Source organism: Chaetura pelagica, unplaced genomic scaffold, assembly GCF_000747805.2.
Source record: "Chaetura pelagica isolate M959 unplaced genomic scaffold, ChaPel_1.0 scaffold111, whole genome shotgun sequence".
In the NCBI taxonomy this organism is placed as follows: Eukaryota; Metazoa; Chordata; class Aves; order Apodiformes; family Apodidae; genus Chaetura; species Chaetura pelagica.
The window spans coordinates 3234463-3249784 of NW_009952153.1; the positions used below are offsets into that span (position 1 = coordinate 3234463).

At 38.4% G+C, this 15322-nt stretch overlaps 1 protein-coding gene across 1 annotated transcript in view; it reads left to right on the forward strand.

Moving 5' to 3' along the window:
* Positions 1-15322, forward strand: part of PLCB1 (phospholipase C, beta 1 (phosphoinositide-specific)) — a 457703-nt gene that overhangs the window by 341364 nt on the left and 101017 nt on the right. The window contains exons 11-14 of the mRNA XM_010007158.1: positions 4005-4162; positions 8560-8642; positions 14004-14088; positions 14578-14755. Of these exons, the coding sequence (XP_010005460.1) occupies positions 4005-4162; positions 8560-8642; positions 14004-14088; positions 14578-14755 (504 nt within the window). The remainder of the gene's footprint in view (positions 1-4004; positions 4163-8559; positions 8643-14003; positions 14089-14577; positions 14756-15322) is intronic.

Genomic DNA, 15322 nt, shown 5'->3' on the forward strand with positions numbered 1-15322 from the left:
TGCTGCTGGCTGGAACAAGCCACACTGCATGTCCTGCTTTGGTCCAATGTAAGGTGTTAAAAAGAACAGCCATAAGGTGTGAGCCTTATTTTGACTTACATACAAGCAGTAGCAGAACATGTCACAATGTGGGGTCTAATTTGCTTGTCCTGTGCCTGGCAAAATACCTGGGAAGGAAAATAGATTCAGATAAATGTGCTGTGTCTAAAAAATACTTTAACACTAGCACCTTCTGTTGCTGCTAGAGTCAAGAGCCAGGCTCCCAGCAGTACAAGGGGCTGATTTTGCACACTGCAAACTACAGCATGTGATCCAGAGCACAAACTGCTTTTCCAGGACTTGCCTGAAGGATGGAGATTTAGCAACTCATGTTTGTGCAGGGCAAAAGGAGCCCTGCACCACATCTTGCAGGGAGAAGGTGGTGCTGTGGGTGGGTGAGGGGGCAGAAGTGGCTTCTGTTTCTGGAGTAATGAAGAGCCAGGTGACTCCAAATACCTAGATACAAATATCCCCTACTTCTAGGAGGATACATGTCATAAAATCATAACCCAGTTTTAAGTCCATGTATTGCAAATAACTTACACTTGAAAAAACAGTGATGAATTAACAAAACAAGGATGCACATGCTGAGAACAGAGCAGCTTGAATTTACCAAAGTGCAGAGCTGATCTTTATGGGGAAACATGGGTCATATCCCCAACTTATATCACTTAGGGGAGGCTCATTTTGCTTAGTGTCCTTACAGATATAATTTAGCCAATGATATTTTTTAGGAAAGCTAGTTTTTGTCAAAATCTGTTTCTCCTAATCTAGTATAGGGTTATAGGATACAAATATTATGGTATTACTGTAGATGCTGTATTAAAGAAGGGAATACATAACGCTTCAATTTCCAGTATTAAAAAAATTATCTGTACTCTGGATATTAAAAGTATCATAGTGGATGCATTCTCTTTAGTGTCTGTGTTAGCACATTTTAGAATGTATCTATTGAAGGGACAGTTCAGGACAGATACAAATAGAGACTCACACAGTGGAAGCTTATATATAATATAGACAAAAGACATTTGATGGAACATTCCTAATATTCTGTATTCCTAAAAATAAGCTAATGGGACTATTAAAACATCTGCTAGCATTTTGCACTCTGACTGGGAGTGTTTCTGAAGATTTAATGTTTTGGAGGTTGAATATCCTCTTATTCTTATCAGGAATCCTTCCAAAATGTCTGAGCCTGATTAAAAAGGTAGTGTGGAGAAGTTTCATACAGCAAGCAATGCATGTCATGATTTACTTAAGCATTTTTGAAGGTTAAGGTAGTCCAAAACATGCAGCAATAATAATGGCCAGTAGCCTCTCAGAAAGTACGGTAGAGTTAGTTAATCATAAAATAGTTTTTAATCAAAATTTAACATGCTTCAAGGGAAAAGAAAGACAACATGAAAAAAAGTTTTCTAAGTGAATGTAGCTTTTTAAGCAGCAGAGTTCAGTGGATCTGTAGAATGAGAGCCAAGTTTTCATAAGCAGATGCTTAGGGATAAGTACACAGAAACATGTGGTGTTGTACCCTGATCCATGCTTGCACTTGTTTCCATTCTGCAGAGAAAAAGAGCCACTGCTTACCTGGCCAAATTCTTCTGCTATTAACATTTATTTCCCATTGGTTCCAGTAGGAGCTGGGAAATCTTAAAATTTTCAACAGGAGTAATGTTAATACTTTGTAGAGAATTTATGATTGCTCCAGCTCATATATCAGACACAAATGGTGAGCAGGAATTTTCAAATGGAAGGGGGTTTCTGTTACAGTTGTTAAAAAGACAGAGAAAGAAACAATGCTATGTAGTGAAACAAACCAAAACATGTAGCATAAAACCTAAACACAGAAACACAGAGACAGTAAAATGAGGATTAGAGTTATCTGCATTATATTATATGTCAGTCTGGGTGAAGTGTGTATATGTCTCCCATCAGCAAGGAATCTTTAGAATAAATGAACTCACTATCTCCTTAAAAAGCAAGTAAATGCCCTTCAAGAAATCCAGGAACATCTTCACAGGAAGCCTTCTATAAAGCAGGAAACTGCATCTATTTTGTTCACATCTAAAACAAGCACTGAGCCATTCTTCTGTTATCTTTACTTCTCTGCTGCAATAAATTTGTATCCATATGACTGGAATCAAACCTGTTTTGGCAGATGAAGTCACTCAATATCCTTCCCTGAGTATAACTGGACTTCTTCATTGATTGGGGTTTTTTTTGGGGGGCAGATTTAATATTTTCTGAGTTTGGGAAAAACTGAGTTTTCCTTGTTCATTTTTAGATTTATTTCGTGTTGTTGTTGGAAGCTGGTTGTTTAATTAAATTTATCCCTACATGATACCTTGTAGCTACCTTATAGTGACCTTCGGATACCTGAAAGAGGCCTATAAGGAGGCTGGGGAAGACCTGTTCACAAGGGCATGTAACAACAGGACAAGGGGTAGTGGTTTTAAGCTAGAAAAGGGTAGATTTAGCTTGAACATTAGGAAAAAGTTCTTTAATATGAGGGTGGTGGATCACTGGAACAGGTTGCCTAGAGACATGTTTGGAGGCCCCATCCCTGGAGACATTCAAGGTCAAATTTGATGGGGCTCTGGCAATCTGGTCTAGTTGGAGATATCCCTGCTTATTGTAGGGGGGTTGGATTGGATGACCCTTAGAGGTCCCTTCCAACCCAATACATTCCATGATTCTATGATGCAGTAGTGATGGGCTGAGTTCAATTGCATGAGACCGAAAAAGGCCAAGTATTGCGTCCTGCACTTGGGTCACAACCCCGTGCAATGCTACAGGCTTGTGGCAGAGTGCCTGGAAAGCTGCCCAGAGGAAAAGAACCTGGGGGTGTTGGTTGACTGTGGCTGAACATGAGCCAGCAGTGTGCCCAGGTGGCCAAGAAGGCTAACAACATCCTGGCTTGTATCAGCAGTAGTGTGGTCAGCAGGACTAGGGCAATGATTGTCCCCCGGTACTTGGCACTGGTGACGCTGCACCTTGAATACTGTGTCAGTTTTGGGCCCCTCACTACGAGAAAGACATTGAGGGTCTGGAGCAAGCAGAAGGGCAACAGAGCTGGTCGGGTCTGGAGCACAAGTCTTAAGCAGAGTGGCTGAGGGAACTGGGGTTGTTCATTCTGGAGAAAAGGAGGCTGAGGGGAGACTTCCTTACTCTCTATAACTACCTGGAAGTACCTTTTAGCAATGTCGGGTTTGGTTTCTTCTTCCAAGTAACAAGCAACAAGACAAGAGGAAATGGTCTCAAGTTGCACAAGGGGAGGTTTAAGTTGGATATTAGAAGAAACTTCTTCACTGAAAATGTTATCAAACACTGGAACAGGCTGCCCAGGGATGTGGTTGAATCACCTGGAGGTGTTTGAAAGATGTGTAGACGTGGTGCTTAGGAACATGGTTTAGCTCTGGATTCAGTAGAGTTAGGTTAATAGTTGGACTCAATGATCTTAAAGGTCTTTTCCAACATCAGAAAATTCAATTGGCCATCTCAGCACAGTGATTAATGTATTAAATAAGTGTCTGAGACCCAGCAGTGATAAAAGTAGTGACTGGGCAGGAGCTTTGTTTTATCATGTATAAAACTGCATTGCATGTTATGAGAAAATGTGATCTTGCAGTCCTGAGTCAACTCTAAATCTTACATTGCTTGTCAAAGGGTAACATCTGAGAACTAATCTATTTTATTATCTTATTTTATCAATGCTGTCTATCAGAATTTTTTAAATTTACTTCATTTTAGTTATTTCTCCTCACTCACAGCAGTTTAACAGAGGGCAGAATCCAAACCATGACATTGACTCTGCCAAAGTAATTTCTAGTATGTTCTTAGGCTTTTTGTGTTATTCCTCTCAGCTAAGGGTAAAAGATGCTGTTAACTCTAATTACTCTTAGATTATTTGCATTTATTCCCGAGACCCAAAATGACTTGCCTTTTTTCATGTTCTTGTGTTGTGACAGCTGGACAGCTGGCCGGGAACTCATCGGTGGAGATGTATCGGCAAGTGCTTTTGTCAGGCTGCCGCTGTGTGGAGCTGGACTGCTGGAAAGGAAGAACAGCTGAAGAAGAGCCAGTCATTACACATGGATTCACCATGACGACAGAAATATCCTTCAAGGTACAGTAATACAGCACACACTGTTGTAGTTGGTTTTAGCTGGGGCAGTTTTTTCGGAGTAAAACGACACAAATACATTGCTTGGATATTCCTGCAAAGGTGGAAGGGAAGAGGGATGCAAGGGCAAAAAGATGCTGTAAGGGTGATTTAGGAGCACATGTGGAATCGTTGGAAGAAAAGAGTTGCAGTATTTGGACCTTGAACAGGAAGAGGTCTTGAGGTCTTGGTTCTTGTCTTCCTCCATGGAAATCAGAGGAAAAGGGATTGTGTGGTGTGATAGTCTGTGACATCTGGGGACTAGGCCCAATGCTTAGGTCCATACTCCTGTGCATGTCTCTGCATCAAGTCTCACAAAGGGGGAGAAAAAGACTAGACCACTGCCAGGGCCGAAAGACCACGTATTGCCACCACAACTGGTTTTACACAGCGTGAATGGGGTGTGCAGATGGGTCTGGAGCCAGGATGATAGGGAGGAAAGACTGATTTGTGTTACAGCTTCACAGCCTGCAGCACGGAGGAGAGCTGAGAAGAAGGGCTCATGGATTTGAACAGCAATAACCAATGTGTCAGTTTATCTTTTCTCTGCCTGGTAAATAGGAGTGGGAAACCAAAGTGCTGGACTGAGGTAGGAAACAGCAGCTTTTGTGGAAATCTCTACAACTTGCAAGCCTTTAAATTCCTATGGACAGAGAACAGTCTACTCATGTCCCTTTGGGCAGGTCCCACCCACAGGGACCAGACACTCATCAATATATGAACTATTTAAAAAACAAATAATGGTATGTGCAGCATTTACTCTCTGCCTGACACTTGTAATTAGATCTGAAGCACTGGAGGATGAAAAAGAAAAATTATTATCTTTGGGGAGCGTGATAGGACATTTGTGCCATTCAAACGCTAAACCTATAATCTGTATTTCTGATTGTCATCTCCCTTTTCCTTTTTCTATAATAAAAGGTAGATACTACACTCTTAGCAATAACTTTAAATTGTTATCTTCTTGTTATTCTTAGACATGTTTTTGATTTGAGGTGTTAAAGGAACATGATGGAGGTGTTTTCCTATGCTATTAAGACTGGTAGTCAGTAGAGTATATAATGTTACATCAGGATATCATTTTTGAAGCATGAAAAAATAATTCTTGTTCAGCTGAGATATGAACTCACCATGGGAATATGCTTCCAGATTTACCTGTGTGGAAGAACACATGCAAAAATATTCATTACTGAACTTGGTTACGTTACTGGTGTTAGGTGTGGCTTCAGGTCTTCAGGGCCAAGTTGGATGGAGCTTTGAGCAGTCTGGTCTAGTGGAAGCCTGCATGGCAAGGGCCTTGAAACCAGATGATCTTTAAGATCCCTTCCAGCCTAAACCGTTCTTTGATTCTCTACTAGCTACAGCTTTGAAGCATGTCTCCAGCACTTGAAGCCTGAGTTGTTGTGATTTTTTGTCTTCCATGCCTTCATTGCCTTCCTTTGGGAAAAGAAAGCAAACAGTACTGCCACACAGACAAAACCTCACACTTCACTTCCACCAGAACAGGTTTTTTTGTTTGTGTGTTTGTTTTCTCAAACTCTTCAGTAACTGAGTTAATTGCAGGAAAATGTAAAACACAACCTTCTTTCACATTTTTTATGAACTTTCCAGTTAGTTTATCTGAAGCCAATTATGTTTATGTGCATAGAGTTTGGTTGCTGGAAGTCCTTTAATTAAGGAAGTTAGCTTTCAACTCCTTTGGTCATGAGCAGGAATTTAAAACAAAGTTAATCTGATTCTTAAAAGGATCATTTACGGGAATGAGGATTATCCCCAGTTATTTGGATGTTCAACCCTAGGCATTGTATTTGCTGGAGAGATATTGGAAGATATTTTAAATCTACTCAGGAGTATTCCATCTGTCACTTCAGGGCAAATGCTTTCTCCACGCAGAATAACATGCAGAAACTGCTGGTTCTCCATGCAGAAACTGCTGGTTTCATTTCAGCAATAAAAGTGTGTTGCTTGGCTAAGGAGGAGTAAAATGATAGTGAAATAATGTGTCAGAAGTGTGTGAATCAATTCAGAGGGATCACTGTGTCTTGAATGCTGAATCATTCGCTACCTCACGTTTTTGGCATGGCCACAGCACACAATGCTTTTGTTCAGTCTGTCAGAGTTCAATGCCTCAGACAGGCTTTCTGAAGTGCTAAGACAGAAGCAATACATATCTCACATCCTTTCCTTGCTGGGATTTTTGTGGGGTTTTGTTTGATTGGTTTTTACCTTGCTGCATGACACAGAAATCAGTGAGGTTTTCCTCAGCTGGTGATTGTTAGCTGCCACCATGATGAGATCTTACAGGGAACCAACAATATTTTCATGCCATAACCAGAAATTTATGCGTATGTACTTTATATATAATCTTGGAGACCTGTTTCAGGTATCATTCTACAGCTGGAGCAAAGTATGGAACTTCTTGTTCCTCTCTGACCACAGAGAATTTGCATTTACATTTGAATGCAGTGCAAGACTGTATCACCAGCATACACCTGTTTCTCCACTAACCCAATGCCTGAGCTTCTCATCCTCAGATTTCATCAGTGTAATCCTAATTTTACTCTTCTGGTTATTTTCCCCACACATGTTGGATTTCATCCCTTTTTGCAGTTGAAAATAAATTTATGGATTTACTCCACAGCTTGAGCAATGTGCAGGAGCAAGAAAGGCCTCAGGACTGCTTTCAGCAGTATCTTTTATATGTAGCTTCAAGTGTTCTTAAGCCCTGCACGATGCTCCATAACCAAGGGAGGGTGCAGGTGGATGGAGACCAAGCCAATACTAATGATCTGAGTGCAGAGCATCCAAGATGGGTGGGCTTAATATAGTTAACCTGAATCTCAGCACTACTGATATTGCCTTCGATGCTCTTGAAAATCACACTGTTTCTGAACAGTGTTAAGGTGGTACCAGCACTTAGTGGTTTACTGGATCTGGACAGAAAATGTGGAGTAGAAATCACTGGATCATGCGTTCTCCCCTGGGAGAACCACTGCTGTGAAACTGTAGGTTCCTGCCTGCCTTTGTTCAGCCTTTTGCCTTGTTTACTATTCTTCCAACAAATGCTTTACACTTCTGCTTTCTTTAAAGCCTAGGAGTGGTTCTAGTTGAAGTACATTACTGGTTAGTGGTATGTGAAGTGTTTAGTGGTATGTGTTAGTGGTGATTGCAGTTTATTAAATGTAGCCATCAAACCTGGGTGTGCTGAGAGAGCTAGTTCCTCATCCTGTAAGAGATGAGAAAAACTTGTGCCTGCGCTGTGTTGTTCGGTTTTTTTCTGCTTACATGAAGACTGTTAAATTTTGTTTGTATCCTAGCTTATATCAGCAAATTTTTAGCTGGCTTGTGCTTTCCTTCCAGCCCTGGATTTTCAACCCAACATATCAGAAGAATGTACCAGAAGCAAAGCTGTCATTTTAGGAAGTGGATTTCTTACTGTTAAGCTTCTGAATCAAGCCTTTAAAAGCACAGAAACTAAACAAAATCCCCAGAGGAAGCTTGTTTAAAATAAATAAATCTTTTTGGTTTTAGTCATCCTTATGATTTGGAAGACAACAGGCTTGTGTGTTCTTATAAAATCCAGAGTTTGACAGCAATACATATGGAAAGTCTGCAGTGTCCAGCAAGTCCTTTTGAAAAAAAAAAAACAACTGTTACAATAGGGAAAAAATGAATAATTTGTAGCAGGAGGTAGATAAATATGTTGTGCACAGCATTAAAATTAGTGTTATCAAATTATTCCTCTACTACTTGTATGGAAGTTTCACTTACTCAGTCCTCTGATAGTTATTGCAGAGCCAACTACTTTAAATTCCCTTCCCCTCCCCCTTCCCCTTCCCATTCCTTTCTCCCTTCCTTTTCCTTTTCCCCTTCCCCTTATTCTTCCACTTCCCCTTCCCCTTATTCTTCCACTTCCCCTTCCCCTTCCTTTTGCCTTAAAGGGATTTCTCTCAGTCAGAAACAGGGAGAGCTTGTGCTGATGATGTTTAGAAGGATCTGCCTTTGTCAGAGCATGTTTATTATTATGCAGAATAGTTCATGAAAGTAATAGCTTTGGGCATGAAACAACTCTGCAGAAAGACCAAGTTTTACATTTAAACTTGATATAGGCAGACATAAGTCGTTTCTTGAAAAATGCAATGCCTGAGGCTTATCAGATATTTTGGAGATTTGATTACAGTTCAGGTTGAAAAAATGTGGTTGCTGCAAAAGTACATCCAAAGCTCTCTGGGCTGTTTAGAACACAAAGTCTGATTTCAGGCAGATTTTGTATGATTTCAGATCTCTTTGGATCTTTTCTGTCTTCAAAGACCAATTTCATTAGAGACTTAAACTTCTAATTATGTTTTTTTGTTTTTTAGGAAGTAATAGAAGCTATCGCTGAATGTGCATTTAAGACATCGCCCTTTCCAATCCTCCTTTCCTTTGAAAATCACGTGGATTCGTAAGTAATTACTGTATTCTCCTATATAGTGTTATATTTCTAATGAGTCTAAGCACAGAATTACCTATGCACTTGTATGCACAGTTTTATTATGTTGTGTCAGTACTGATAAAAAATTATGTAGGTGGAAAAATTAAAAATCTAAGAGCTGACCTACCCTACCTTTATACACCTCACAGTATAAGTTTATGCTGCCTTTTGTGGGCAAATATGTGCTTACTCTGCACACACTGAAAGGCCACGTAATTATGATTCAAACAGCTACCTGTTAAATCCTGCTTAGTTAGGTCTATCTTCCTTGGAAAGACCACACAGATTAACTGTATTTAATTTCTTTCTCTAATCAGTCTCCTTGCTCCTTTCTTTTTGGTGTAAGTTATGTAACTTTGGACTTATGCTCACCTACCTGCTCTAGGTTTCAACTCACAATGCCTTTCTCAGTGCTTCCAAATACAACCTCTGATCTTTAAAGAAGATCTCAGCCATCATTGTTCAGTGTGTTATATTTGGTATTCATTCTTCTGTATTTGTTAAAATATACATTCACTGTGTTACTAAAAAGCAGAGAAACAGCAGCATCCAATTTATTTTAACCAGAAGGATTAAATTTTTCTTCCTTCAAAGTCAGTAAGACTTAAAACTTCAGCTATTCCAGGGGGATCTGTTCTATTTTAGGAAAGTAAAGAAGTAAAAATTGTATAAAATAAACTCCTGTCAGATTGAAGTTACATGCAGAAGTGGCTTTAAAGCTATAAGGTGAAACACTGTTAAAGGTGGTGTGATACTGCAGGAATATGTCAAAAAGGGAACAGAGTTATTGCTGCATTACACTGATCTTTACAATTTGCCCTATAGAAACCATTGGACCTTTCTCTTGAGAAAGCTCCAATAACTGAATAATGAGTTATCCCTAAGTGTATTTATGGTTTTATCTCTTTTTCCATGCATTTCCATGATGGGTTTTTAGCAAAGCAAGTTTGCAAAAATAGTATCAAGTATTTTCTCTTTCTGAGGCTTTATTGTTCTTTGTTATTTTCTGCAGCAGTAAATCATCAGACTTATTATGTATGATTTCTGATTTTGCTTTGGCTGAAAATAATTTCTAGTTATTTTACTGACTGCTACAATTATCCCTTCATTTCTTCACTAGTTGCTAGAGAAATCTGCAATTAGTCATGCCATTCACAGAAACCTTCACCTAATTTCATGGAATACTCCCTTTGTGTTTTCATTGACTTGGATTCTTGTTTTTCTCCTAGATCTTAAGGGTGGGCTTTGCCATAAGTATTAACAAAAAAAATATTAAGTGTTTTAATAGAATTTCTGTCAAACAAATCCTCTGACATAATTTCCTACTTCTCAGTGACCATGTTTTTCTTCTGATTTTCAAGCTCCAAGAGTCAACATTCATGTGTGAAATGCTGACCCCATAGAAATCAGTAAAAATTTTGGCATTGGCTGAAACAGAAATGTGGTTTTAGCTTGTGTTCTGTACTCCTGGTTTTTAAACAGACTGTGATTGTCAGAGGAAAATAAGTTTTACATCACTACCACATATATGACACTCTGAACCACCACTGGACTTAAAATGCAATTTTTCTTCATTCTGGTTTATGACCATGAGAGTATTTTAAACACTTTTTGTCCACCTAGGGAACAAATCAGTTCTTAGCGTTAATCATCTCATTTTGCTTTCTTTCACTGTTTTTCCTTGAAAGACTCCTCTCTAATATCTTTTTAGCATCTTAAGAATTTTTATTTCCTTCACTATAACTCCACTGTGCAGTATATTCATTCTTGCCTGTTTTTAAACAATAAAAAGTTTAGAAAAAGAAGCAAGCATGTAACTTTTAGAAGATATCAAATATTATATGTACCATCATTTATACTGAAGTCAAAATATGCACACTGAAAAAAGGCAGTACTAAGGAAAGATGTGGTTCTATCAAAAGTAGAAAACTGTCCTGAAAATGTTGAAAAGACCTCAAGAAGACCTTGAAGTTTGAAATTGGGCTTGCAAGAAGATAAACAACCTGCAAATCTGAAAGCAGACACTCTATAATTAGAAAGGCACTGATGACATAGCAAAAAGGTTAAGTGATCCTTGAGCAGTATCCACGTAAGATCGCTTCCAAGATATTGCTGGTTTCTTGCTGGAATTGTTATTTCAAATATGAACAGGATTTTTATCACTTTTTCTTCGTACACTTTAAATTATTTTAGACTCTTCTGGGAAGGATCCGTGTCGTTGTCTTAGGCAGAAGTGATAATAATATAGTGTTAGGAATAGTAGTCATGGAGAAGCGCCAAAGAGCCTCTGTGATTGACCTTCATCATAGACATAATACAAACACACTAAACCAAAGTACAAGCAAAACAGTAATAGTAATTAAAACATTTATTAATATTCTTTCTATCTGCATATCTTTGGGTATCATGTTCCTGCCTCTTCCTTTGCCCTGGCACACTTTGGGGGCATATATAATTATTCTGTGTGCATTCTGTGTCCTTTCTGCACACTGAATATCATAAAGCAGATAAAGTCAGCTCTTTGCAGGCAATCAATTTTCGTTACAATACATGAATGCTGAGAGAATTTCCAATAACAGGAGATGTGGACCAGAAAATACCTGCTTTTTTGTTTCATAACACAAATATGTCGATGCAGAAAAGTTGGTATGTCCTTCTGTTGCTCTGGATTATAATTTTGAAAGGAAAGAAAATAGAAATGAACTGGTATCCCAATTTTTAAAATACTATAATAGTAATAAATAATCTCTACTACTACTAATGATCTGTCTCTTGAAAATATATACATATATATCTTTAAAGAGAGAGAGAACACAAAAAATACCACTCAGTTAAATTCTGATGGTCCTAAATATTTTTCAATCTTTGGAGCTTTTTAAAATATCTATGCACATAGTCCAGTTCACAAAGACAAGTAATTTTGTAATGTCAGGATTTTCCTACTTTGGCCTTGTCTACTACTGCAAGATTTATTTATGGTATTAAAAGCCATCAATTTCTCACATAATTTTGGTTTTCCTTCTTTCTTCCTCTGAGGTGCAGTGACACTGGAATTTATACACTAAGCCAAAATACCATAGCATTGCATTTTTCTGTTTTGCAAAAACAAAAGTTTTCACTGGGGTCTCTTTGAGGTAAACATGTAATTAAATGCAGAAGATCAGAAGAATTTGTTCTTGCCGTGGTGATAATTTGAAAGGTATTCTATTTAACTCCTGCATATTTTATTTTTTTTTTGTGCTCTTATCAAGACTTCCTTCTGGAGTTGATTTGCCCATTTCAAAATGCTGATGTCACATCTAATTGCTACTATTTCAGTAACTAATTCCATCAATCTTTTTAGTCAAGGAGATGTCATTTGAACTCGGTGGATTCTAAGAGCATAGCTCTATTTGAAATAGAGCCTGGTGCAGAAGACTGCAGTAAGATTCACTATAATGACCCCTAGACCTATAGCAAATGCCCAGCCTGTTTCTTAGAAGAGCAAGGTGTCCTTGCTTTCTTTGAGAACTGGCCATTTATAGCTAACATGCTGTCATAGCCTGATCTGTTCTTCCCATCACCTTCTCCCTTGTTGGTTTTTAGTTCCACTGCCTTACTTGTCTTCTTAATTTTCTGTCCTCAGCTAAAAGGGTTGTTTAGCTTTTTTGCAGATTAGGCTGCACGGAAAAGAAAGTTTAATGGAATGCTGTAGTGATTTAAACTGCATGCAGCACTTGTGTAGCTTTGTGGAATAATTTAAAGCCTCTTCACAATACGTTTCATCAGTGACTGAGCTAATGACTGGTTCACCCCGTATCTGCTTCAAGGGACACCCAGAATGCTGATCTGAGATAAATTGTATTTTCTGATTCAAATGCCACCCAGCCTTTATCTCAGCTCTGGTTTGGCCTTGCTGGCCCCCAACAGAGCAGCAGTGTCAGGTGCTCAGTTGGTACCTAATGGCAAACTAGACGTGATGGGTTTTGTACTCTAGTTTTGAAGAGAAAAATGAGCACTCTTTTTTCCCCTATATACCCAGCTCTGTTTTGTCATGAAAAAGAGCTCCATGGTAACGTAACTGCTTATATCTTTCATGTATCTTCTGTGATATACAGATCATAATTAACAATAGTTGAAGTTATATTAAGCAACATAAACCTGCTCTTTAATTGAGACTTCTCAGCAGAGTATCAAAAATGGAAACTTTAAAAGAAACCTAAGCTCAGATGTTACAGTTTTTAAACAGACACATACAACAAAAATATACAGTCATCTAAAATTAGAAAGGGAATGACTGTAGCACTGAGCTGCATTCTAAGATTGTTTGAGTGATATTTCTGAGCTGTGTAACCTACCTTCAGTCCTAAACTCCCCTCACTGCTATGCAGGAATTATTTCATTCTTTGGTTGTACTTTGGGAAAATTGACCCTAAGTAGAATTTACTGAGGTTCAGTTTACTTTTAGGGAATGTCATGAAAACCACTGAAGTAATTTGCTATGCTAAAATTTGACACTCTGTCTGAATTTAAATAAAATTTTAAAAATTTTCAAAAAGGAATCTGACCACATACCCAAGCAAGCTAAAAGGATCATTGAGCAGCTCCACCCAGCAGCTTGCTATTACATCCGGATCCTCACTAAGGTGGCTGTCCTGATATGTTGGTCCCAGTTACATACACGCAACATCCATGCGATATGTAATTATATGCATATAAAATGCAGTCATACCAGCAGTTATTACTGCAATTCTCCAAATTGACTTAGTACCTCTTAGCAGTAGCACAGTAACATCTACTCTTATGACTTCTGCCAGGAAGGATATGTCAGGGGAAATGCTCTGAGTGAGATGAGGAGAACAGCTTTCAGTGTAACTATTTTGGGTTTTATGCCTTAGGTCAGGTAAAACAAAATAAAAGGAAGAAATGCAAATGGTTGGGGGATGTGCCTTTAAAAAGAATGCCAGGCATGTGTATAAAGTAACATGAGGAGGAAAATGTTTCAACTTTGAATAAAAACGTTGCCTGAAAGAGGCAAATTCATGTAACAGTAATTTCCCTAAAGGTAGCAACTGACAGCCTCATTTTTATATTTTCTACCAAGTGCATGAGAAAATGTACCTCAATGTTAAAAGTTCAGTTTCAGTATTATTCAATTGACTTCGTGTATGATCCTTTTGATAAGCTCTGTCAGAGGAATCAGAATAATTTTATGTTATATCTAGGTCTCTGAAAAATTCACAGCAATTGGATCAGGAAATTACATCTTGTTTAGGGATATTAGATATTCTATTACTGCTGCTTTCACTCGGTAACATTAGTCGGACTCATCTCTTCTTTTCTCTCCTTTAGCCCTAAACAACAGGCAAAAATGGCAGAGTACTGCAGATTGATATTTGGAGATGCACTGCTTATGGATCCATTGGAAAAATACCCGGTAATATTGTTTGGTATTTATCAGATCCCAAATACCAGTGTGATTTTTTTATTTAAGTCTTTCAGTCTTATCATTCTTCATATACAGCCTTTCAAAACCAAGTCTGAAGGAGAGAGTTAAACAATGTGAGCAGTTGGTGACTTAAGCATATAATTTCTGATGCAGAGATTGTTCCAATGCAGAGAATTTTAATCCTCTAAATGAAATTAATTATCATAGCTGCCATTTTGTAATGTAGGCTTTCATATTTGAACTGATACTTATTTCATTTATTACTGTAGACATTTCAGAAGGCATTTTTCTTTTCTACGTAAGTGCCCTTAGTAGCCCTGCTTCATTTAATATTGAGATTGCCTCTTGTGCAAAATACTTTTCATTTTAACAGGGCTTGTAGAGGTTACAAAATTATCATGCACCATGTGGGCCCTGAGAAATTGCCATAAACTTGTTTCTTTTGTTGTAACAAATTTATTTTCTTTTTGCTGCAAGCTGGAACCTGGGGTTCCTCTTCCAAGCCCTATGGATTTAATGTACAAAATTCTGGTGAAGAATAAAAAGAAGTCGCATAAGTCTGCAGATGGAAGTGCAAAGAAGAAGCTCTCGGAGCAAGCTTCCAACACATGCAGCGATACATCTAGTATGTTTGAACCTTCCTCCCCTGGAGCAGGTATGAATGGAATCCACATATATATGTCTTCCTAAAACAAAAATGCCTAATTACAGTTAAAATTCAAACAATTTTCATTGCTTTAGCAAGGTAAAGGTAAAGAAAACAACGCTGTGTTGATCCCGATGTCTGAGAAGCTGGCGAATCACTCATGGGGTGACCTAAACACAGTGCTGTGTACAGACATTTGTCTGCAGTGCTTAGGGAGCAGAGAGAGCTTCCAACTAACTCCTCCACCCCTGGGTGCCTTTCTGTGTGCTCAAGCCTAATACCAAATATAAATGTTGCCTTTTTTCTGCTGCCTCTTAGATGTGCCTACCATTTGGTGCCCTTTCAGACCTAACCCATTGCACAGGAGAACTGCAGTGATTCTTCAGTGTCTTAAGATGTAGGGTAACTGTGAATGAGATAATTGTTCCTCAGGCAAACCAGGCTCAACCCCCTGTTGTCTTTGGGAACACGTCACAGACCTCTATGCAAAATGCTGTAAAATGTTCTTCTGTTCGAGAGATAGAAGCAAGAAAAATAATACTGCAAATAAGTATTTGATACTATCAGAAGGTGTAG